We start from the raw sequence: 27,301 nt of genomic DNA on the forward strand, positions 1-27,301 counted from the left end.
GTCTGGCCTCCTGTATATCACAGGCCACCAACAGAACCTGCATACTAAACCCAACATCTGAAATGAAACCAAAGTATTACAGCCCACAGAAGACCAGACTTATGTGCCACAGGAAGAGAATAGGTGGGACCGAGCTGCACCAGTGCCCCCCATGATGGCAAGGAAATGATTAAGCGAGATATACCCAAATAGTCCTGGCAACTGTCCCACACCCACATGCTGCAGAGGAAGATGAAGGTGGTCACTACCCAATCTGACCAGGTGGAAAAGACTTTCCCAACCCCAGATAAAGCAAAATCAGTTAGACCCTGAGCATGTGAGCAAAAGCCAGCCACCCAAGCACCTCAGAGAGAATGCTGGGTGCCTTCACAGTCCCAACCCATCCCACCTAATGGCCTGTCTTCAACTGTGGCAATCCCTGATGCTTCAGAAGAAGGAGGTTTATAAAAAGAAATACAGCCCACAATACACTGGGTTGGCAATGGAGAAGATCTCTTCCTGACTGCTGCAGGTGGCTGGCCGAAACACGGAAGCATGAGCTTTTAGGAACATTGGACAAACTAGAAATGAGCCTCAGGGCTGCTGAGCCCTGCTCCCTACCATCATGAGTAACCCCCTCAGACAACCACAATCAAATTTGTCTAGCTCTTTCTAAAACGAATTACGTTGTTTCCCCCCACAACTCCTATTGGGAGTCTGTTTCAGAACCTAACCCCTCTGATGGTTAGAAACCTTCTTCTAATTTCCAGTCTGAATTTGTTCATGGCCAGTTTATACCCATTTGTGCCAGCATTGTCCTTTAGCTTAACAGCTCTCCACCATTTCTGGTATTTATCCCCCTAATGTATTTGTAGAGAGCAATCATATCCCCTCTCAGCCTTCATTTTCACAGACTAAGCAAGCTAGGCTCTTCCAGTCTCCTGTCCTAAGACAGGCCGTCCATTCCTCTGATCATCCTAGTACCTGCATCTGCGCCAGTTTAAGATCATCTTTCTTGAACATAGGTGACCAGAACTGTACACAGTATTCCAAATGAGGTCTTGCACAATAGCAGTAATATTTCTCTATCTCAACTGGAAATGCCTCATGGGCTACATCCTCAGATCATACAGTATTTGCCTTTTTCACATACACATCACACTGGTGACTCAGTCATCCTGTGGCTGGCCCACACACTCAGGTATCTCTCTCCCTCTCTGGCTGCCAACTGGTAAGCCCCCAACTTGAAGCAGAAATTCTTATTAGACCCTAACTGCATAGCCTTGCACTTCATATTATTGAATTTCAACCCATTTCTGTCATTCTAGGCTTCAAGGTCACCCACACATTACTGTATAATATTTCCATCCTCCTCTATATCGGTGATGGCTCCCACTTTTGTATCACCGGCAAATTTCATGAGCATACTCCTACTTTTTGTGCTAGTCATTAGTAAAAATATTGAACAAGGTTGGTCTCAAGACCAATCCTTGAACTCTGCTAGTAACCTCCCTGAAGTCCAATAATACATTTCAGCACAACCTGCTGCCTCCTCCCTCTTAACCAGTTCCTTAGCCACCTTACAATTCTTGTACTGATCCACATCTTCCCTAATTTAAGTAAGAATTTCCCATGTGGTACAATGCTTTACTGAAGTCCAAATATATTAGATCTACTGCACTTCCTTTATCTAAAAAGATCAGTTATTTTCTCAAAGAAGGAAATCAGGTTAGCCTGGTATGATCTACCATCGGTAAACTCATTACATTACATCCCCTTTACTATTTGCCTCCATGAATTTAATTATTCTTTCCTTCACAATTTGCTCTAAAGCCCGGCATACTACTGACGTCTGTAATGACTAATATGTCTATAATGCCCAGATCACTTTTTGCTTTTCTTAAATGAAAGTACTCATATGGTAGTACACCCATAGAGATAGATCTATTAAAAATCCTTGCTATCAGACTAGCAATCTCACGTGACAGTTTTTTCAGTATTCTTATCTGAAATTATCCATTCCCTCCAGTTTGAGCACATTGAGCTTCTTATGCTTTTCTTACACCTCAGATGTGGTAATTTCCACTTCTAGATGCTCATTTCCATTAGAAGTACTGCCTTCATGCACATATGACATATGATCATCCTTACTGAAAGGTAAAGTATTCATTTAGGTTTTGGGACATACCTACAGTATCATCAATCTCCTTCCCATGCACACTGCTTAATGGCCAAACCTTATCCTTCCTTATTCTCTTTTTATTTCTATAGCTAAAAAAAATCTCTATTTTAATTTTCTTATCAAGAACTAATTTATCTTGATTTTTAGCAAATCTCACTTTGTTCCTACATTTTCTAAGCTCCATAATTGTGCTTTCTTTGTGCTCAATCCCTCTTTCCATTTCACACAGACTCTCTGCTTACACCTAAGAACATTTTTAAGGTGGTTATTCATCCATCTGGGGGTGGAGCCTTTCCCTATAGGTTTTCCCCCCTTGCTTTGGATGCAAATTTCAGATAGTTTTTGTATAGTTGATTTTAAAAAATTCCCAGGGTCCTCCACATTTTGCCCACAGTTGCCCACCACTGCTTTAGAATATCTGGTTTGATCTACTGCACCAGTAGTTCCAATTCTTCTATTTTATTTTCCCGACTCACTGCACTCAAGTATAAGCATCTCAGTTTTCTAGCTGGATTAAATATAGTCCTTTCAGTAAATGTAATACCTACCTGACTATTACTCTAATCAATATTTGTATTTTCTTTCTCCTTTCTGTCCATATTCTTACTTTGTGGTATTCCATTATCTCTTACTATATCTTAATTTAACTGATTTTCCTGCTCCTATGCATTGAAAGCCAGGAGTGGAGATTTCATGAGTCTCTCCCAACCTTCTCCCCTTATCTCCTACTTTAAAGCCCTTCTTATCAGTCATGGCAGTCTTAACCTTCTGGACTCAATACCCCAGGCATCTAAGTGAAGTCCATCAGTTGAGAAAAATCCTCTCTCCATAAATGTCTCTCAATGGTCAATAATCCCCAAACATTCCTCATATAGCCCCAAGCCTTGAGCCATCTATTGATCTTCATTATCTTACTCACTTTTGCCCTCTTTTTCTAGGGACCGTAAGTATTCCACTGAAAATCACCTGAGCTTCCACTTCTTTGTGTGTCTTTCCAAACCAAGTGTAGTCATCCTTGGTCCATTCCAGTGAGAATCTAGCAGTGTGATTTATCCTAACATGCAGCACAATTGATGGATTTTTTTCCTCACTCCCATCAGGATCCTCTTCAGCCTCATGCACATATCTTGAATCCCAGCTCCTGGCAGACAGCACACTCTTCTGTTCTGTGGATCTGGTCTGGGGACAGGCCAGTCAATTCAGAGTATGGAGTCTCTGATCACAAAGACCTGTCTCTTTCAGGTGCTGGTATGAATTTGTTTTATGTTCTCTCCAAACTTGCAGCCCCCATACATCAGGCTCATTTAGACTGAAGTCCTTGGCTGTCTCTATCATCTCTTCCTCTCTTCTTCAGGGACTTGCTTCCCTTCTTTTCTTCCTCGATATCCCATCTTCTGCCTTTTCCCCCTCCTCATTCCCCAGTGCAACAAATCTTTTACTCAACTAGATATCACCACCACTAACTATTTTGGGTCTTTTCTCATAAGCTCTATCAGGTGATATTTCATCAATAAGTAGCTTCCATCAGATACCCACTCAAGGATAACATACATAATAGAGCTTCTGCATCCAATCATTTTCTGTATCTCCACTGTTCACTTTTTAGTTCACTCTGTTCACTTTTTACTGCCTCAGTAGCCATCATTGTATTCTTTTCCTAGACCCTATTCCAAAAAAAAAAAAAAAAAACCAAAAAAACCCAAAACAAAACAAAACAAAAACCCAACCAAGACTGCACCTCCAGCACTGAACACAAAACCACCACTCTCCTTTCAGGCCAAACTCCCATAGAAACTCTGTTAGCTGTTCGCCTTACACCAGAGATAGTCATTTACATTAGAACAAATCATGTGCAAAATGAGTGTAGAAAACTACTACTGGTGTAATATTGAGATTTTTGGTTTGGTAGCACTTAACACCAATTTTGCAGAGAGGTAAATAACAATACGAAGTGCAAAGCAGTGCAGCATTTATGCTCTTGGATAAAAACATGTAGGTATTTGGGGAGACAGTGAGTGCACAAGATTAAAAAGTCCTAGGCCTCTGAAAACAAGAAAGGCCACTGCATAATAGAGAGAATTCAGAGAACAGCCACAAATATGATTATGGCTGTGAATGGACTGACTTAAATGAGAAGATAAGGCTGGCCAATCCTCTGCCATGGTATGCTCCCTTTGCTCAGCTGAGGTGGTACAGAGGGAGTGAAACCTCCCATAACTCCCCTGCTGGGGATACCTAGGGTGACCAGAGTCACAATTACTTCCTGGGGCAACACAGCTATACACTGTCCCTTACTCAGGGCTCAGAGCTACGGCTCACTATGTATCTTATGGAGAATCACTATTTCAGGGGCCTACTAAGTAATTAGTTACTACAATATTGTCCACAGCGAACAATGATAAAAGGTATGATAGGAAGGACTGATCTGAACTAATCAAATTATTATAGCATTTGTATTGCTGTGTCTTCTTTAACAGAAAAAGTAATTGTTGGAAAATGGTTCTCCCCTACAGAATTCATTATGATAAAGATTCCCCCTGTCCCCGACCCGATTCCAACAGTACTAGTTTTAAAGGAAACATTTTATTCAGATTATGGTACAAACTAAAATAGTCTATTTTTAAAATAATCCTTGAAGAAAAGGCTTTGGAATGGCTCATTCATAAAGAAGTTGCAATGTAAATTTCTGACTGGAAATAAAATTCACTGACATTCATGTTGGTTGGCACAATTACAATGCACTGAGCTAAACTGGACTGGTAGCTCAGGATGCTCAGTGCATTATAATTTTGTTGATGAATTAATATGTGAATTAATATATTATATAATTATATTTTAATTTTTGTTCATGCAAATATATGCATTAATTAAATTAAATTAATTTCAAGAGTTTGGCTAGTTTTGCTCTCTAACCTAGGGGGTCTATTCTACCCTCAACCTACATGTGTAATTCTCAATACTAACAAGAGATGTGTGTGCCCATTCCTGGGAGGACAAAATCCTAAGAACTACAAAATACTAAGCATTAAACACCCAGCTCTCTTATGTGAAAAACCCACAGGAATGGAAAATCTCTGCTAAAATCTTTCCGAAGTTAGATATTGAGTTTCTGCTGAATGCTCCATTCAAAGCATAAGTTTATAACCACATACGAAGGAAAGAGTCTAATTCTGCCACAAGAAGTGTAGGCAAATTCTATGGAAACCAGGCCCTCTCCCGAGGATATGGCCCTCTCCCTGATCCTGTCAAGCTCTCTTCTCCTCCCTGGGCCTCTCCATCTGTACAGAACACACCTTCTCAAAGAAATGGGGGAAGAGGTACTGAGCAGAAATTGATGATCTGAAGAGCATTAACTTCCATGTGGACTCCTGAAATGATGATGAACCCAGTTTGCCCTTGGCTACATTGATAAGTAAGGCATTTTCAGCACCCAGTTCAGACGTATCCATTGCTGATCCCAGTTGCCAGCTCTGGTTAATTTTGCTAAAGTTGATAAGGCTACAGAGATTTCTCATTTAAAAATGAACAGGAAAAAAAAATCTCAGAAAAGACCATTTTTACACTCTCTTTATACATTACAAAGAAGCAAAAAAGGCACAAGCTCAATTTATTTTGTCTTGACATTCTATCTTTAATACTGTTCAAAATTCTTCTTCATCTAGCTGACATTTTGTCACTTGGGTAAGAGTCCAACTCACAGTTATATTGTCAGAGGACACTTTCGCTCTGCTTAGTAATTTCTTATGGGTCAAATTCTGATCTCTTTACTCTGCTTTAGTAGCACCTTGCTCCCCCACAAGTCCCACTGAATTCAATAGGGCCACTGCACCACTGACAGGCTTCTTGTCAATTTGATGCCTATGGCTGAGCTGTTAAATACGTTTCAACAACTGTATTTGATTTCTCCCTTTAGTACCTTAGGCCAAAACATTTCACAGTGCTGAAAGAGAAAACAAATTTCAAAGAATAGAAATCATAGAAATGTAAAACTGGGAAGGATCTCAAGAGGTCATCAAGTCCACCTCCTGTGCTGAGGCAGGACCGAGTGAACATAGACCATCCTGAGAGGTGTTTGTCCAACCTGTTCTTAAAATCCTCCAGTTATGTGGATTCCACAACCACCCCTGGAAGCCCATTCCAGAAAGTTATTCCTAATATTTAACCTAAATCTTCCTTGCTGCAAATTCAGTCCATTACTTCTTGTTCTACATTCAGTGGCCATGGAGAACAATTGATCTCTGTCCTCTTTTAATATCCCTTGATATTTGAAGACAGTTTTCAGGTCTTTTTTTCTCTCAAGACTAAACGTGCAGTTTTTTTCCTTTTCTCATAGGTCAGGTTTTCTAAACCTTTTATCATTGTTGCTTTCCTCTCCAGTTTGTCCCCATCTTTCCTAAGCGTGGCCCCAGAACTAGACACAGTAGTCCAGCTGAGGCCTCACCAGTGCTGAGTATAGTGGAACAATTACCTCCTGTGTCTTACAGATGACACTACTGTTAATACTCCCAGAATATTAGCCTTTTTTGCAGCTGCATCAGATTGTTGACTCTCATTCAATTTATGGTCTATAAACCCAGACCGTTTTCAGCACTACTAGTTAGTCCCCATTTTGTAGTTGTGCAGGGCTGGATTACCCAATAGGCAGACTAAGCACATGCTTAGGGTACCAGCAAAGCAGAGGGCACCAAAAAAAATGAGGGTTTTTTTTTTAAAAATTGATGTTTGATATTTTTTTTAAAAAGCATTGGAGTAGTCACCATAGGAAAAATCAGAACTTTGTTAGACTTCCTTACACTCTACTATACACTCTTCCCCCGTTTTTCTGTTCTTTTTTTATTACTTATCCCCACCTAAACCAGGGGGGCATTTTACTAACGTAGATTGAAATAATGCAAGGAAATCAGATCCTGTCCTGTGTTGTGGTTCAGTTTGACCCATTTTTAGCAGGCCATATCTCAAAATATGGGAATGCTGGCAAAGGTAACCCATTATGCTTATCCAAGACGATATGTGATGAACTCACAGAAATCAGGGTTGGAAGGGACCTCAAGAGATCATCTTATCTAACCCCCTGCTCAAAGCAGGACCAATCCTCAATTTTTGCCCCAGATCCCTAAATGGCCCCCTTAAGGATTGAACTCACAACCTTGGGTTTAGCAGGCCAATGCTCAAACCACTGAGCTATTCCTCAACTCATTGGTCTAATGAGTGACAAAGTTTGTTCAGCTGTTGTGGATGAAATAAGTACTGCTGGGTACTTCAGTTTATCTGTCAATTCTACATCTGATCTTTCACATATTGATCAATTGAGTACTGTACTAAGATATGTGTCTCCCACAGATGGAAAACCAGTTGAACGATTTATAACACTCCTCAATTTGAAAAGCCACACTAGTGAAGAAATGGCAAATCAAGTACTGCATTATCTGTGCCAAGTTTGCAAAATAGATTTCTCAAAGTGCAGGGGTCAGTCTTACGACAACGCTGCCAACATGTCAGGGCGTTATCAAGGACTGCAGAAGAAGCTTTTAGAACAGAACAAATATGCCATATTCATGCCATGTGCTGCACACTCTCTCAGTCTTGTTGGCCGCAGAGCTGTTGATTGTTGTCCGGTGGCAGTAAGTTTTTTCTCAACAGTCCAGTTACTTTATACATTTTTCTCTGCCTCAACACACTGATGGGCAGTTCTTAAAACATATTTGGGCAATGATCATGTGTTGAAATCTCTGATACTGTGCTGGGAGGCACATGCAGTGGCAACAAGTGAAATTCTGGAGTCTTACTCAAAGATTGTGGATGCATTAGAAAGTATAGCTGAAGACCAATCACAAAAGGGAGAAACTATTTGAGAGGCAGAAAACGTTGCAAACAAGATGCAAGAACTAGAGTTTGTATTCATGTTGACCATGTGGAATGAATTTTACAACACTTTTAGCACACAAGTTAAGCTCTCCAAGAAAAAGAATTGGATTTGAAAACACGTGCAGACCTCTAAGTATTTTACACGTCTTTACTGAATTTCATCTTGTCAATTTCAGATCAATTCTCTAATTTGTTAAGGTTACTTTGAATTCTAATCCTGTCTGCCAAAGTGCTTGCAACCCCTCTCAGCTTGATGACGTCTGCAAATTTTATAAGCACACTCTCCACTCCATTATCCAAGTCATTAATGAAAGTATTGAACAGTACCAGACCCAGGACTGACCCTTGAGGGACCCTACTAAATACACACACTAAGTTTGACAGCCAACTGTTGATGACTACTCTTTCAACCAGTTCTTTCAAGTAGTTGTGCACCCTCCTTATATTAATTTAATCTAAACCACATTTCCCTAGTTTGTTTATGAGAATACAAGAACAAAGAGATTGTAATTTATTTGCTTTTTGTTCACAGAACAGTTCTCCCTCCCCACCAAAAAAAAAAGCTGATTTGCAAAAATGAGCCCTTGAGAGAAACACTGTTAATAGAATGCAAGTGTAGTACTCACCACAGTGACATTAAAAGCATAAAGGAGATCAAAGGGAAGTGCAGCAATTAAATCAATGATGAACCAGGTAGTCACATAGTGGATACAAATAGATCTTGCTTCAAATATAACTTGGCCAGACTTGCTGACATAGGTTGTTCGGAAATTTAATATAATATCTGCTTGACAAAGAGAAGAAACAGAATTAGACATAGGTACTTCCTGCTTCAAATGAACTGCAGTGTCAAAAGGACAGTAAGTCTATTTTCCAAATGCTTGGAAAGAAAGACATAGGGTCATATTTTGAAGTCCTTACTCAGTTTTCCTTTAATTCTTACTAAGGGTCTGTTCCTACAAACACTTATGTACTTTACACACCTGCCTAGTCTCATTGAACCAGTCACAGGTGTAAAGTTACTCATGTGTCAGTGTATAAAGGAATGGGCCCTAGGGAATTATTTGCATCGATTTCAAAGGGAGCTTTTATTGAATAAATTTTTTTTAAAAGCCTCTGAAACCAAACCTAACATTTTTCTTTAATAAATCACATAGGCACAGCTATTACAACAAGGCTGTCACTGAGAAAAATGAAGCCACAATGCATGTAATTCAATTACTTTAAAATATTCTTTTATTAATTACAGGGGAAAAACAATTCTTTTTAATTAAAAAAGAACTAATTTATTACAACTTTCTGCTATAACTGCTCAACACAGGATTCCAAAAGAAATATCCTCTTCAACAGTAAACACTTGTTTAAAATAGAAAGTGCTGAGCCATCTGAAAAGAACTGACTGGTGGGGTACACTGGAGAGATATCAGAAGAAATATGAATTATTTGATGGCTTGCGCACTTTGTGTGTTTCCTTTTCATTGTTTAAGGCTGCATGTTAGTCAACACAGATTCTTTTGACATGGCATGCTAAAACACGTTCCATTTCAAATAAAAGTTCAGATCTTGACAGTTCAGTCTCAATTATTTTCACTTCCCAAAAGACAAAGGCCATATCTTGCCCTTAAGCTATGCACATAGCTTCTACTGATGCCAACGAGAGCTACTGGTATAACTTCTACTGATCTCAAAGGAGCACTGCCACAGATTTAGACTATTATTATTATTTTATTTTTACAGCACCAGAAATGTGCATGGTTCTTTAAGAATTCTGAGAAGCCTCCCATAAAAGAGAAGTGTGTGGCCCCAGGTAGAAAGGGACAGTGGCAGGGCTGGCTTTCTCCCTGTGAAGACAAAGGGATATAGGGTGGCTTATCTCTGTGGCCTGGTATGCTAGACCTCAGTGGGTTTTCTTGGATGTTTAGGTTCCATAGACAATGTCCATATGTCAGTCCACTATGAACAGACTAAATTACACAGGTATGCTCACTTTTATTGTCAAGTCAAAAAAAACCCCACCAAAATACCAGTGGTTAGTATCTTGAATTATCAGGCAGTTTTGCTCTGAAATATCAATATTTCCTTTCCCTATGTACATGTAGCTTGTGTATTGGGTAGGGTAGTTGTGAAACAAAATTGCACCAACCAAATAAATGATATGAAAAAGTTACAAGGTAGGCTGTAAGTATGTCTCGAATTTTATGGTTCATACTTACATACTCAGTACTCTCCCCCACACACACTCCCACACCTCATACTCCCTCTTCCCCCAATATTTTAACTTTTATTTTTCTTAGCTCCCATTTGGAGGATTGTTCTGTAGTTGGCTCTCTTGTTTTATAGGGAGCTTTCAGGAATTAAACACTTTTCCTCCACAGCATGCACATGGAGCATCAGGTGTTTGTAATTCCTAATTCTTGATAAACTGTTTATCTCTGCCTTTTTAATTCAGTCCATCACAGATGTATGCAATGTCCGGCATGCTTGAGCAAACAGACAGAAACAAGCTCTTCTCAGATATCAAAGTTGAAGTGTAGATTTCCAATGCTCAATGCATAAAGCAGCATTACCCGCAAAGCTATAAAAGAGTACCAGGTGAGCTTTACCCCAACATGTATTTATCTGTGGGCTTTCATATAACATGGACAACAGAAAAGCAAAACTGGACAGTTAAAAGTTTTTCCCCCATGCTTTGATTTATTTGAAAGCTCTGCAATTAGAAAATCAAGAACGATTATATCTGACTGCTGAGGAATTAGTAGGTAGATCTGCTTTTCACTAACGTGAGTGCCAAAGGGGAAACAATTAAACATTTATATTAGCTTAAATGTTTCTTCTTTAAATACATCAAAATATAATTAGAAATCTGTGCAGAGGCAAAATAATTAAACATTTATGTGGTGTTAGAGGTTTCTATTTAAATACATCAAAATATAACCAATAGGTAGCAGGGAAATATTTGAGCCAAACAGCTACTAACCATTATATTAAAATCTGTAATTTAAGGGGGACTGATATAGGTTGTACCTCTCTGGCGTCACCTGTGCGGGATGTGTGTAGAAGACACTCTTGCCCTGAACGTTCTTCTCTGGATGGCATCATGACTGTCGTCTGGGTTCCAGACTTGGGGTACAGCTCTCTGGCTGTACCTCTTAGGGAGAGGGGACTGGAGTTGGGTCAAAGTAGTCCAAAAGAAAAAGGTAAAACACTTCCACAGCCTACAAAAAAGTCTGGGCCTCCATGGTCTCATACAGGATAAAAGGCCAGTAGTCCTTGCGAGGAAGGTCTGGGCTCCTTATCTCTTGTATCTCCAGACAACCAAGGCTGAGTCCCAGGGCTCCAAAAAGAAGAGTTAAAAAAAAAAAAGCGAGTCCCTCTGTTTCTCCAGAGGGCTCAGGCAGCTGGTGCTCTCAAGCTGCTTCCCCCAGTAGGAAGTTCATTGCCTAGAGTCAGGGAGCTCCATGCAGTAGCTGTGTTTGCTCAGGAGTACTGCCCAGACTAAGCCAGGATCCCAACTTTTTAAGTGCCCACACTTCTCAGGATTGATAAGCCCTTCAGGTGCTGTGGGCTGAGGCTCACTGAGTCCAGAGGAGCTCTTTAGCCCCCACTTGACTGGGTGAGGGGCTGCCCCTCCACAGAGACTGTAAGATATTTGACAGAGTTTTAATATCTTTGCTGACCCAAAGTGGGTAAAAAAAATGGCAGGGGATTGTTCTAACCTAAACAAAATTCATATAAGAATTGTTGACGAAAGCAAGCCCAAAACAAAGAGTATGTATTGAGTTTGTGTAGACAAATACGCATCAGTTAGATGATCTCCTAGGGTTTTTATAAGTTTACAAATTAGAATGGCAATAGACTTACCATTTCTTGAAATGGTAAGAAATTCCTACCAGACACTATCTTGACTGTACACTTTAATGAGACAGTGACAATTGATCATGCTCTTTCTAGACATTTTAGAGATACTCACAAGCTCTCTCTCATAATTGAGAAGACAATATTTTAGCATTTGAACTTTGAGGAAATTTTCTCATACATCCAGACCATAAACAATTCACAAGGAATCTAAAGATCAGACCTGGAACCATGAGAAATCAGACCATAACTCCAAGACTGACTGTATCCTAGGCAACCTTTAGGATGTAAAGTTTGCAATTCCTGCTACCCTCCTCCACTGTGTCTTTCCGTCCCATCCTATTTTCTCTCTCTTTCTGATTTGTGTCTCTGTGTCTTCTGTTTAATCGTTTCCAAGCTTGGCCAGCTTTGCAAGTGACATAGTTCTATAACAAGAAAGACAAGATGGGTGAGGTAATATCTTTTATTAGACCAACTTCTTTTGGCATGAGGTCAAACTCTGTGAAGCTCAAAAGCTTGTCCCTTCCACCAAAAAAGTTGGTCCAATAAAAAGTATTACCTCTCGCAACTAGGCTCTCATATCTCCTGTGACCAATAGTGCTACAACAATACTGCAAATGTAGTTCCATAATGTTATTTCTATAACCAGCACAACAGGTTGAGACAGTGTAAGTAGCTTTGTTCCAGTACGAAGGAGAACAGAGGAGGAAGCCACAACATACTAACTAGATGTCATCCTACACCAGGGAAAAGAGTCGTGGTCCAGTGGCAGAGGCCTATTTGTGACTAACCTATGCCTGCAATATGAAAAGGAGAGGTTGCTCACTTTGTACAATAACTGGAGTTCTTCCACATGTCTGCCCTATGGATACTTCACTTCAGGTGCACGTGTCCCATGCACCTTTGATCAGAGATTTTTGGTAGAAGTGCCTGTTCAGTCCACACATGCACTGTAGCTGTCCTCATGTGCCATAATAAGGGTATATAGGGGAATGTTGGATACGCTGTTCTCAGTTCCTTCTCTACTGCAAAGTCTCCTCAAGCCAAGACTCCAAAGCAGAGGGGAAGGAGGGAATGAACAGGAGCACTCTTGGGGATAAACATCTCAAAAGAACTCCAATTACTATACAAGGTAAGTAACCTCTCTGGAGTAATTTCCACTTCAGGTGACTCCCAAGCAGTATCCCCTTAGAAACTTGGACTAAGACTGTTTGAAGAATAGCAATTCCAAAGGCAGAATCTGTCCTAGAGGTGTGAATGAGAGCATAGTGCTGTGAGAAAATGTGAGCCAAAGCCACTATCTACAGATTTCTGCTATTGGAACATTCCTCAGCAGGGCTACTGATTTATACTGTGACTGGGTACAACAGGCCATAACTCTACAAGGGAGCTTGGAATTTAGCAATCTCATAACAAGATAGAACACAGCCAGAGACCCATTTGCAGAGTCCTCTGAGCTCCTTTAATTCTGTCTACAAAGGAAACAATCTGAGGGAAGCCCTAAAGGGTTTGGTTTTCTTTAGATAGAAAGCCAAAGCTTTCCTGGTGTCTAAGGTATGAAGAGCAGCTCCCCCCCTGGACTGGTGAGGTTAGGGTAAAAGACTGGGAGTTAAATTTCCTGATTATTATGGAAATCTGGGATTACGTTAGGTGGAAAAAAAGGATGTGGTCTAAGAGATACCTTTCCCTATAAAAGACAGTATTGGGGGACTCAGTCTTTAAATTAGGTTAATGGCTCTAAAAGAAGTTTCATGAGGGAGCTGAAGACAAGGTGCAGGTCCTCCCTGACATGTGGGAAGAGATTTGTTAATCCATTAATGAATCAAGACATAGCAGTGTGAGCAAGTACTGAAAATCCTTGTACTGTGGGGGTTGAAGGACAGTCCAGAGTTCTTCAGAGCAAAGAGGTAGTCCAAAATATGTGATATGGGGGAGAGACCCTGCTGTGTGTACCGGTGGTGGAATCGCTTCCATTTTTGTAGGTATGATTTTCCAGTAGGTGACTTCCTGCTATTCAGTAATACTTCTGGCACTTCACTTGAACAGTACATTCTATTCCTGACAGCCATCTAGGAACCAAGCCTTGAGATGCAGAGCAACAAGGTTGGGATAAAGGACCTTCCCCGAGTCTTGGGTCAGAAGGTCGTGTATTAGTAGCAGACAAAGTGATGGGTGAGATGAGAAGCAAACTCAATAAAGGAACCAAACTTGTCTCAGTCAGGCTGGTGTTATTAGGATGATTCTGACTGTGTCTTGTCTGATTTTGGTAATGGTTTTGAGAAGTAACTGAGTTCGATAGGCATATAGAAGGTTTCTTGACCAAAGAATAAGGAAGGTGTCTAACAAATGAGGACCCAGACCTACCCTCAAACAGAACTGCTGGCATTTTCTGTTGGTGATGGTGGTGAAGAAGTTCACATTTGGATAATCCCAGTAAGAAATACCTTCTTCAGTGTCAAATTGTTGTACTCCCACTTTGTAAACCTGGCAGAAGTGTCTGCTTAGGTTATTTGCTATCATCTTTGGAAATCCTGGTAGGTCTGAGGGCTTAATGGAATAAGCACCAGATTCACAGCTTAGAGCTTCTGTGAAAAGGGTGTGATCTAGTAAATGAACTCGCCATCCTATCAGGGATACTTCTGTGATCACAACGAAGGGAGTTGGCATGAAGGGAACTCCTGAACACACTTTATCTAGGTTTGCCCACCAGTTGAGTGATTCCAAAAATCTTTGGTGGAATGGACACTATTTTGTCTAGTCTGTGTCTATTGGGAGTGTAGACTGTTCTAAATCACACCTGGAAGCAATGGTGATGGTGTGTGCACCCCACACTGGCCTGGCAAGAACTAAGTGGGGCCAGATGGATCCAAGCTACTAGTTAGGCTGCAAGCCAGGGAGCTAATTGAGGAGGAATAGGCTCCCCTGGGCAGGAACAGGCAGGGCCTGTAGAAAGTCAGGTAGCTGGCCACAGAGTAGAGGGCAGCAACTAGGGCCGAAGAGTCACTCCCTGGAAAGGGGGAAGGAGTGTTTGAGGCTGCAGGAAGCTGCACAGACTCCTTGAAAAGAGGGAGTAGAGAAGGCCGCATACAAAGAGAAGACAAGTAGAGGGACTGCTAAGGAGGGCGCAGCTAAGAGACTGAGCTAATCCCCAGAGCAATCAGCAGGAGGCACCATGAGTGGAGAGGGACTCCATCCCAGCAACCAAGATATACATAGGAGTGCAGTGCCCCAAAGGCACAGGCTTCCAGCTGGCCCAGAAGATCCAGGAACATTATTGCTGAAGTTTGTGGTCTCATCTGAACTTAGGAAATTAGATTTGTTTACAGTAACAAATCTGTCCTCTGGTAAGCAAGCCCTGAACATCAGGGTAGCTCATATAAAATCTATTCTCTGAATGGGTGACAATGGGCTTTTTTTTTTTCATTGAGTTGTAAGTCTATCCTATTGAATAGATTTAAGGGCTTTAATACTGCAGAGTGAATTTCTTCATAAGATCCACCTTTGAGAAACCAGACATCTAGGTATGGAAAGATGACTACTCTGGAATGGTGAAGCTGGGCTCCTACTGCCACCATGACCTTTGTGAAGATCCTGGGAGAGGTGAAAAGTCCAAAGGGGAGGGCTTGATATTGAAAATGGTCCTGACCAACTATAAACCATACAAACGCATCTGTGGGCTGGATAGATTGCAATATGAAAACATGCACCTTGGAGGTAGAGAGCTGCAAACCAGTCCCCTGGATCTAAAGATGGTGTGATTGCTGCAAGTGTAACCATCCTGAATTTTTGGCTATGTCTACAAAATGCCAGTGTGTAGAGTACAGACACTGCAGTTGTTTCTATACACCACAGTGAAAGGCAGGCTGTGTGTAGCTACATGCAGCAGTGAAAGGCTCTAAAAGCGGGGAAAAGATCCAGCAGCTCCTTGCCACCAAAGCCTTGATCTGTGGCAGGGAAAGTCTACAAAATGGGGAGAAAGCAGGACACTACATTGCCAATAATAGCCGTGGAGATGTAGGAGGCACTGCTTTAGGGTGACCAGATAGCAAGTGTGAAAAATCGGGACAGAGAGTGGGGTGTAATAGGTGCCTATATAAAACAAAGCCCCAAATATCAGGACTGTCCCTATAAAATCGGGACACATGTTCACCCTGCCTCACTGCTTGGGCATGTAGAAAGCCATGAGAGTATACATACTCTGGGACTTCAGGTGTGTAGGGAACTCTACTCTACTCACCTAAGCTATGCCTCACTATCTACACTGATATTTATACCTATTGATACAGATCCATGCAGTGTCTGTATTTTACATACAGCCATAAGTGGCTTTTGGAAGTTTCCCCGAGAGACTTTTGCAAGCCAGCAGACTCATCCATCACTGCTACAAATTTTATCTAAGGACATTGCAATCATTTGTAATGTTTATGATCTTTTAAACATTCCATAACTCTCTTCTTTTCTTTTTTTATTATTAATAAAATCTTTAGTTAGTTTACCGATTGGCTGACAACATGATATTTGGATAAGATCTGAAATATAGCTCGACCTTGGGGCAAGTGTCTGATCCTTTGGGATTGGTAGAACCTCATGTATGGCTAATTGGGTTTTCAATAACTTATCATATAAGACCAGTTTGTCTGAATGGGAACCAAGGGCTGGAATGCTTAATGGGGACTGGATTTTGGCTTCTTGTTAACCAGTGTGATGCTACAGAATCTAAATTCAGCTAGAATCATAGAATATCAGGGTTGGAAGGGACCTCAGGAGGTCATCTAGTCCAACTCCCTTCTCAAAGCAGGACCAATCCCCAATTTTTGCCCCAGATTCCTAAATGGCCCCCTCAAGGATTGAACTCTCAACCCTGGGTTTAGCAGGCCAATGCTCAAACCACTGAGCTACCCCTCCCACCCAATCTCTTTTGTTACTGGTTTGGTAAATCTAATTATAGAATAAAACACCTGTTTTGGGGGTGTGTGCCTGCCTTGTTTCTTGCAGTCTGCCCAGAGTGTGGTATTCTTAGCATGGTCCATTCTAGGCATCAGTCACAATTACATCACTCCAAAGAGTGTCACTTGAAAACAGAATTTTTGAGAGCAGCATCGCAGCTTGTGTTATGTCGAGGAGAAACTGACTCTTGTGAAATATCCTGGGCCTCCACTCACATCACTGAAAATTAGGAGAATTCCAGTGGAGCTTACACTGATGTAAGATTGGAATCAGTGAAAGAACAGTCTAGCCCCTAGTATTCAAAATACAGGCCCCAGCATGGAGCTCCAAACATCCCTGTGTTAAATTATTCACTCCTTTGCCAAGTGCTTTTGCTGATTTTATATTATAAATATTTCTCTGTCCTCCCTCTTCATTCGTGTTTTTAATCATGTACCTCAATAACATTTCTCTCTCTGAAAAATGGTTCTTGCTTCTAACTGATTTCTCCTTCACTGTAATCAAATCATGTGGTTTCAGACAAAATGCTCTTCCCTTCAATATATTACTGCCTCGTGGACATTTTAAAAAAAATCAATTAATCAATCAATATTTGTGTCGAAGAAAACAAGGAGAAACAGTTGATACAGTACTTTTCTGATTACCTCAGAACTTTATGCATTACAGTAACAATTCATTCCAGTGCACAGCTGCTATGTAAGGTGGCACCATTAACTATCTCAGCCTTTACCTGCACAGATTATCTCTCAAAAGAATAAAGCAGCTTGTCATCTGTGTTTCTTTTAAAAGCTCAGCTGTACATGTTCTGGGATTTAGTCTATTGAAATGTCACCTCTTGTACCCAGAACACCATCTTAGAATTGAACCCTATGGCATCAGAGGCTGTCCTGTACGTTGTTTTTATGGGAGATGCAGTGAATATATTTAAATTGTTTAAAATGTATAGTCTTCAATTTTTGAAGAAACATCAGCATAAATATTTTATACATATTTTAATCTGTTCTTTTAAAAAAAACCTAAAAAATAAATGTGGGAAATGAAATGTAATACTATATTATGATAACGTTTAGGTTACAAAGCTAAGCATGCAATCAGAAAATGCTTTAAATTTAAAATACATCACACAATATTAACTCTGCACCCTCAGGCATACAGTATTTAATTTTTTGATCATTTGTAATTTAAGAAACACATTTGTATGTCAGGTTGTAAACATTGTTTTCTATTACTATGCACTATTTGAACACTCTGATGTGCTCACATAGTAAAGACATTATAATTAATCTATAAAAAAGAGCAGCTAGGGTTGAGATTCCAACCTTAAGTTTGACATTCTGCAATCCCTGACTGAATCCCTGACTGTACATTTGTAGGCTCAGATTCTACAACTGGCTCCCATGCTTACACCGAACCCCTCTGAAATAAATGAGGCTCCACCTGGACACAGGTGCCTGCCCACAGAAAGCCGATTGAAAGAGAAGCCTTAGTGTAGTATTTTGCATTTAATTAAAAACTACATAAAGTAAATAAATTCATGTTTAAGCAATATAAATAATTCAGACAGACAGACACACACACAGACAGACATCTGGTAAATCCAGTCCATAGTTTTCCATCCAGTACTCTGCCCAGTAATAGTAAAGAAATTAGCAATTGGGACACTTAGGTTTAAACAATGATTCAGTTAGCAATATTGTCATTGTCAATGCGAGTGCAAGTCAATATTTATTGCCTGAGATAACATAGCAAGTATGCACATTTCTTTAAATGAGAAATATTTCAGTGACACTACAAGGAACTCGGAGAACATGCATTTGTAACATAATCCTCACTTTCTAAACACATTTAGAAATGCTAAAATTAAAATGTGCTCTTATTTCTTTTGGTAACATAGGACTGTGCAGGATCTCCTTGTTCCTCGAGTCAAGTCCCCTGCTATCACAGCCAACTGCCTTATAGAATCCCTTCCATAAACGTATAAAGCTCCATTTTAAAACTAGTCAGATTGTTTGCCCTCAACTACTGAAGGGTGTTCTAGAACCTAATTCTTTTGCTGATTAGAACCCTTCAAATTTCCAGCCTAAATTTACTCATAGACAGTTCAAACCCACTGATTCTTGTGCCAACGTTGGCCTTTAGTTTAAATAGCTCTTCTCCCTCCCTGGTGTTTACCCCTTGATGCATTTACAGCAAGCAATCATATCCTCTCTGTCTTCATTTTCCAAGGCTAAACAAGCAAAGTTCCTTTACTCTTTTCTCTCATGTCAGTTTGAGCAAAAATTAAAGTAAGTGATGCAATATCCCTGATCCAAAAATGTATTAGAACAATCTCTGAAGCCATTTCTAATTGCAGACTGTGTTAATACTGCCAGAGACACACTATAACTAAGTTACAGGACACCGAACCAGGTGGACCACTGCTCTGATCCAGTATGGCAATTTATATATTTTTATGTTGAGGGAGAGAGACCAAGAGATTAGATGGTCAAGAGTAGCTATTCGACAGCTGAAACTCTGAATTTATTGGAGTACTGAATAATACATTTTAAAGCTATTACATAAGATGTCAGTATGCACAACCATTTTTCACATGGAGACTGATTAACTCCTATCTAAAACCTCAAAAGAGGACGGGATAAAAACAGATATGTATGGAGACTATTTTTTAATCAACAGAGAAGTTTCAAAAGGAAAGTTATTCCTTCCAAGGCCACCTGTAAATTCCTAAATGTATCCAACAATGGCTTAGGATAGACGGAAGCTATACAATTAATTTCAGTATAATTTTGCCAATTGTTGAGCAAAACTTGCTAATTCTGGAGAACCACAATCACAAATAAGAACATATAGTACAATGCCAGTTTTAGAAGGGGATGGGGCAAAACAGTCATCTGCTCTCCCCACCCCCAAAGTTCATCAGCATCTGCAAAATCTAAAGTTTAAATTAAAGTAAAAGAAGTTTCTAGCTTTTATGGTTCTGAAGAAATCCTTTCAAACCTGAAGGCCAACTGCCCCTGTACTGAGTGGGCTCCAGAGACAGAGAGAGAAAGAGGGGGAGAATTGAAAACAGTAACTGTCAGAGAGGTGTGAACTCTTCCCCCATTCATCTCAGAGGGACAGTCTGAAGACAGTCTCTGCAGACCAGCGTAAGTATTAAGATTGTTAAAAATATATTTTACAAGGAAGGGAACTGAATGACATGATCCCCTCTCTGTAAATTGCAGAAGGCATGAGAACATGAAACCCACTAATTTTGCAGGGGACCCACAGAAACTAAATGCATCTGATATGAATACAGGGCCCATTTGAGCTCTATTTGGGATTCACCTCTCATCTGAGTAGCAGCACCCCACAAGGCATCCAGAATACCCAGAAGAAAACAGAAGCTGAAGAGTTACTCAAGTCACCTCACAGAGAAGACACAAGAGTCTTCCATGATAGGAAAATGAGAATGTTTTGGGGGAAGTTTCTTACATGTTATGTTTTTATAGTTTTTTAAGGTTATTCATTTATTTATTTTACACATTTAGAAAAACTTTTCCCAATATTTGTAGATAAAGTTTATACTTGTTGGGTTAAGATGTTTCCATTCCTTTTTCTGCTTAGCTATCCAGCTCCCTGTTCTCCTCAGTGCAGCCGCCAGTGGAAAGAAACTTAGGCTGTGGCAGAGCAGGATCAGCAGAAGGATTCAAAGGGGGAAAAAGTGGGCTCCAGGGAAGCAGAGGAAGCACCAGACTTCAAGGCCCCAGGCAGGAGGTAGGATCCAGGGGTGGTGGAGAAAGCTGTAGGGCAAGAGGGGAGAAGGATCCAAGGGATGAGACAGAGTGGACAAAGATATGAGGGAAGGATCTGGAGATGGCAGAAGGACTCAGGAGGTGGTGACAGCCAGGAAGAAAAAGTAAAAAGGGGAAAGGGAACACAGACTGATGGAGAGAAGACCAACGGAAGGGGGAAAAGAGCCAAGAGGTGTGTTTTGTAGAGGGGAGTGGGAAAGAAGAGGAGGAAACATTGAGAGGAAGTGGGAAAGGATCAAGTTGTTGCAGGAGAGTAAGGAGAACCAAGAAGGGCAGGAAACAAGTGAGTAAAACTTTCAAGAATGAGATAGGTGCATCAAGGAATTATGTTGGGACAAAATGGCTTTGCAGTGTATGTGGGATACTCGTGGAAAGACTGAGAAGTGAATTTATTTCTTTGTTATTTGGACAGAATAAATAAATGTTTGTGGTTTCATACAAATATGGTATTAGCATGTGTTGGCTCCTGTCACAGATAATATTTCAGTTCAAGGACTGTAACAAACCTTAAGTTGCTACATACTTACAATGGACTTCGGAGATGAATTCTACCCACCTTTCAAATGTGTCTTGTTTCCTGAATTTTGTCTTGAGGATAAAGTTCTAGGTTGGCAGTAAGATCAAGTACTGACTGGCACAGACTTAGTTCATAACCCTGGATAAGTCCCTAATTTTCTGAATTTCAATTCATCCCTTTCTTTAAAGTTAGAATAAGATTTCTTTACTTCATGAGGCTATTGTGAGGACAATGTTTGTTGAGGTGTGATGCTCAGATACTATGGTGATGATAGCCACAAAAGGCTTTCTGTGGAGGGAGGTGTAAGAATGTGTATAAAAAGCACCACCTAATACTAATACACTGTATCACAAGGATGTCAATTTTATAATTGTTTCTGCTCAATTCTACTACCTGAATTGCCTATAAATATACATAGTTCCTTTGTGAATGTCTATTATTGCATCATATTCTTTCCATTAAAGAAGTTTAAGATGAAAAGCCATCTAAGTCCTGAAACACATTAACAATATGCACATTTTCCTACATCCATTTGACTTTTCCTGTCAGTGAGGTGATCCAAGTAAATTTCAAACTTTTCTTCTCCAAGAGTTCTTCCCTTTACATTTTTTGAACTGTCAATGGGGAGTCATTATTTGGATACATTCACTTTCACAAAAGATTAATTAGGCTTTACTTTTCAACTTTTGGACAATTGGATATTTAATGGTCTCCATTGCCATTTGTATCTTCTTTGCATAAATTCACATAAGGGATGATTCTGATGTAACCTCCAGGAATTATACTGTAAATAATACTAATAATTTCACTTTACAGCCCATCATTGATTTTGTTTATGTGTTTGGTTTTTTAAAGTTTTTCATGAGGAAGTTCGAATTATCATCATAACACTTAAGGTTTGATTTTCAACTAGATTTCAACCTAACATTATTTGTGTGGGTACAGTTTTGTGTTTGCAGAGAAGCGCAGACACAAAAAAGTGCAGATGCAATATTTGTAGGGACAACTTGTACCTAATAAATAAATAAAATAGACACCACTATTGAAAATAAAGCCCTTTATCATCAGAACCTGAAACCAACATGGTTTTCTGCAGTTCTGTTCTGACCACAAATATCATCCAGTCTCCATGAATATCTGGACCTTAGTGGATGCTATTCACATTAATTTCCTATGCTGTGGTCACAAGCCAAGTAAAGACTAATCAGTGGAGAAGTTTTTGGTGAGAGAGAGTTTTTTGCTTTCATATGTAAACCAGTTTCCCAGTGGGAATCACAATTTCAATTCCGGCTATGATTTTTACAAAATACCCAGTGTAGAAACATGCCACCGTTTCTCCAGTGTGTTGGATAGGAGACCTGAAATATGACAAAACTGCTCATCCTCACTTGGCTCGAATGCCTCAGGTGAGAAGGTATTGAAGTAAAAATTATTTGCTCACTCACTACACATTAATAGCAGACAGACAGCTAAAGACTTAACTGAAAAGGAGTTAGGTGCTTGGCCTAAATTTCCCTGGAGCTGCCAGGACACCGAAGGCTTACAATTTTGCATGCAGCATCCCACATACAAGATTTCAGAGATGGCAGTTTCCTTTAGCACTTCACCATCTTTTGCTAATTTCTTCAAACCAGATTAGGGCAACAGGTACAGATTTTTTGTTTAAACTGACTAGGAAAAGGTGACAAAGGGGAAGCAGCAGTTGTGAAAAGGAGGAGAGATACTGGCAACAGCATCTTCTTGTACCCTACGTGGTATATAGAAATTCAAAGTGAGTTGGATGATGGTGGTCCATCTTTCATTTCTTGACAGCTTTCTGAACTTTTGGGGGGCCTAGAACATCTTCATCTGGGCAACTTTTTTTTACAGCCTAACTACCATGTTAATGAATTTGTAGGGAATGCTGAAAAGGAAACAGGAACTACTCAAGCAACAAACATTTTTTGTAAAATTTTGTCAACAAGAGATAGTCATTTTCCTCAGAGACTTCATTATTTCCAGGAATTACATAGTCACCTCTGTGACACTGCGCCCCATAAGGCTTTATGAAAATATACTTATGAATGTATATATGACATAACTAGAGCGTGTTTTATGCTACATATGCCACGTAACATATCTCTGTAAAGGTTACGATCTGTTGAATCTATTAATCCTATTTATATGCATGAATCATTTTTGTATTCAAAGTTATGAATATTGGCTGCATACTTGTTTGAATCTGAGTAGGTTTTAGTGAAGCAGTTGGTCAGCTTCCTGAAAAAAGACTGTTCTCTGTAAGTGCCCAACCAAAAAGCCCTTAAGCCAACAATGAATTTGGAGACGCCAATCCGCATCTGGTCTTTGCCAGGAATGTGGCTTGGCTGGTAAGGAACTCAGTCATGCATGGACATGTGACTTGCCCAGGTGACTCCAAAACTCCATTTTGTAGCTGGACTTTGCATAGGAGAGAGAAGGGGGTCTCCACCCACAAGAGAAAGTCTATTTAAACCCCTGGGAAACCCCTCCATTTTGTATCCAGCTGGCTAAAGAGAGCCTCTCCACCCCCAAAGATACCTGAAAGCAACTGCAACAAAGGACAATAACTACAGGGGGCGTGAGTGATTGCTGGACCCAGACTAGAAGGAGACTAGTCTGTAAAAGAGAGCTTACTGGAACGGGTGAGGTTTTTATCTGTATTCAGTTTGATTAGACATAGATTTGCATGTTTTGTTTTTTATTTTGCTTGGTAATTCACTTTGTTCTATCTGTTACCACTTGGAACCACTTAAATCCTACTTTCTGTATTTAATAAAATCACTTTTTACTTATTAATTAACCCAAAGTATGTACTGATACGGGGGGGGGGGGGAGGGGGAAGGAGAAGAGAACAGCTGTGCATGTCTCTCTATCAGTGTTATAGAGGGCGAACAATTTATGAGTTTACCCTGTATAAGCTTTATAAGCTGGGAGTTGGGCATCTGATTGTCAAAGACAGGAACACTTCTGTAAGATGTTCTCAGTTAAGCCTACAGCTGTTAGGGTACATGGTTCAGACCTGGATTTGGGTTTGCAGCAGGCTAGTGGGTCTGGCTCATACCAGGCAGGGCACTGAAGTCCTAAGCTGCCAGGGCAGGAAAGCAGGAGCAGAAGTAGTCTTGACACATCAGGTGGCAACTCCCAGGGGGTTTCTGTGATCCAACCCATCACAACCTCACGGTCCAGAACCTAACTGACATGGTTACTCGGGGAAATGAAAGATTAAGCATTTTGACTCTTTAAATAAACATTTTCCCCATGATTAAAATCCAAAGCAGCTAGACTGGGAACTAAGTTGCTGCTAATAAGGGAGAGAGTAGGCATTAAAGCTGAATGATACTACATCTTCAATATCAAAGTGTGAGCTGATCAAATATAAAGTCAGTGGCAGCAATGCAAGACTTATGGACTTTCCAGAAGTGGTAATTATTTCTTTATTATGACTGCCAAAAATGCTGACAGGTTGGAAATTTGTGTCCGAAATGTACCGATTGCACTGGCGTTTAAAAATTATATTTAGATATATTTTCTATAAAAGGAAGGATAGGAGTTTTACAGTAGATTTGCAGCTACAAAACAGTTAAGGACATGTAATTATTTAGCAAGTTAATATGGCATATTCATAACCATATTTTAAAAACACATTTCGTGGGCAAAACACTGAACCACAATCATCCAAACATATCTACACTGCTTCAAGACTGAACCTTCAGTGTGTGCATCTAGGGTGCCCAGGCAGTATTGGGTGGGACTGATTGAGACTATAATCCCCTAGGGAAGGCCTGTCTTTTGTCATATATTTTTGCAGTGCTGAGAACAGTACTGGAGCTCAGTAAATAATGAATAATAATTCTAATGGTAACTCTAAAAAAACCTTTTATTTCTAAAAAGCTGTAGACAAACTTTGACAGTGATACAGTTTTATATCCCTTGGGAAACTTCTCTCTGGGGAATCAGTGTAAATTGAATCAACGTCATTGTAAATCAAAGTTCAAGTTCCATAAATCATGCCACATGCTCAGAAAAGCAGAACAGGATAAATAAATAATGGCTCTGTTATGAACAATGCCCTGAAAAAATTAACTGAAACTACAGAAACAGCAGCGGGAGCAAACAATAGCCTTTTTAAGGTTCATAAATATGTCCATTCACCACACTCTGTACAAAGACATCTGAAATGTCAGCATAAACTCTAAAATGTTTTTGTTTTAAGGTGGGCTTCTCTCTATGGCCTTGTCTTCACTAGGAAAAAAATGGTTCATGTATAACTCAAGTTAATAACAAGGTAAAAACATCCTAATGAAGATAAGGCTGTTCACTTCTCACACAAGATAACTAGTCAAGGTAAAACAGACTCCCCTATAGTCTAGCTCACATGAAAACTACAAAGACAAATTGCTCCTCACTGGGATGTGGTAACAGAGGAATAGGATACTCCTTCTTCAGCATGGTCATGATCAAACATCAGTAGCTTTGTAACCATATCTACTGTGGATGTCTTCTGTCTTCGCTGTGTAACTGTGTTCTGTGACCATTTCCTCTTCCTCTTCTGCATAATATGCAATTTCAGCTTTCTTTGAAATTCAACATAATGCAGCATAATATCCCGTTAATGAATTTTATGGCATTCAGCTTCTCAAGCTAGGTGTGCTTTCTAGGAAAGCTAGGGTATCTTCCCACATCGTCCGCATGCAGCTTTCTGTTCTCCATTACCTGTATCCAAAGTTTGCTGTTGTAGTTGCTCAGGTTTTTGTGCTTTATGTTTCCTTTTCAGTTTTTCAGTTCAAACTCATTACACCGAAATTTGCATCCTACTATTTCGCTTTTTAATGTTCTGTAGGGATTTTTGGTTTTCCCAATAAATGTAGATGAAGTAGTTATTTTAAACTGTTTCATGTCCATTGTTCTCATCTGGAGTTAGGCTGCATATCATTAGTGCCATAGATCTTCATCTCCCATGGCACAGATGAGAAAATGTACAAGGCATTCATCTGTCTTTCTGACAATCAATGATGCAAAATAAAACTATTTGAAATAGCCTATTTATTTTGGGCATGCCAATTTATCAGCAAAATTAAGGGCTAGATTCTGATACCACCATTCCAGTGTAACTAGCACATTTATTGAGTTTACTTGTGTAGCAGTTGTGATGCCGGCCAACCAGGTACCAGCCTATGCCCAAGTTTCCATGCCTCAGTTGGATACTGACACATACATAGCTGGAATTAGTCTGGCTCACCTGTGTGTTCGTATTGTTAAAATAAGCACTGTAGTTGTAGCCATATCAGTCTGAGAACATTAGAAACACAAGGTGGGTGAGGTAATAGCTTTTATAAAGAGATTTGAATGATTGTAAATTGCTGCATGAATTAATCTTCCTTACAATATGGGACACAGATGTCATAAGTTAATAGCTGAGCATTTGAATTGTAAGCCTCTGTTATTAACACCAAAACACGACAGAAATATTAACTAGTGTAAAATACTAGTCTCCTACAGGTGGTGTTATCTCCTGCCCAACAGAGAAGGCCCATCAGTACCAGATGAACTATTTTGTCCTCTGATGTTGCACAAGACTTTGTTGATTGCTCTTCACCCCCATGAAGGGAAGATATGCAAGTGAATTCCTCCCTTCAGTTGAAATAGAAGCTCAGAAAAAAGGAAAAGGGAATAAAAATCCCCGCGGAGGAGAAACTATATTTCTGTACTGCTTGGGCTCTTGAGGGCAAGATTTTGTAGGCATAAGAAAGATATTCCCAGTGGTTAGCCTAGGTTAGCCCTATGGGACATATAGAACTTGCTTATTATAGAAGCTTCTATTACTCTTTGAAACTCAAGACTGCAACTCATTTGTGTGTGTATATGTTTACCTGCTTCAATCTTGTAAATAACTTGGTTTTCTTTTCCTAGTTGATAAATCTTTAGATTGTTTATTATAGGATTGGCTACAGACATTGTGTTTGGTGTGAAATCTAAGGTGCAGTTGACATGGGCTAAGTCACTGGAAGCAACCTGACTATTGTTGAGATTTTTGGTGTAAAGGACCACCTACCACAAAGGCAGACTTATCTGGGTGACAAGATAGACTAGAGTACCCAAGGGAACTGCTTGTGACTCCATGTTCAGGCTGTTATTGTGCCTGAG

At 40.0% G+C, this 27,301-nt stretch overlaps 1 protein-coding gene across 2 annotated transcripts in view; it reads right to left on the reverse strand.

The window, feature by feature from the left end:
- The window catches only part of KCNH8 (potassium voltage-gated channel subfamily H member 8), a 388,105-nt gene that overhangs the window by 136,228 nt on the left and 224,576 nt on the right, over window positions 1-27,301 (reverse strand). For both annotated transcript variants that reach the window (XM_073333523.1, XM_073333524.1), the window contains exon 6: window positions 8,653-8,810. In XM_073333523.1, coding sequence (XP_073189624.1) covers window positions 8,653-8,810 — 158 coding nt within the window. The remainder of the gene's footprint in view (window positions 1-8,652; window positions 8,811-27,301) is intronic.

This window comes from Lepidochelys kempii, chromosome 2 (genome assembly GCF_965140265.1).
Source record: "Lepidochelys kempii isolate rLepKem1 chromosome 2, rLepKem1.hap2, whole genome shotgun sequence".
NCBI classification, from domain to species: Eukaryota; Metazoa; Chordata; order Testudines; family Cheloniidae; genus Lepidochelys; species Lepidochelys kempii.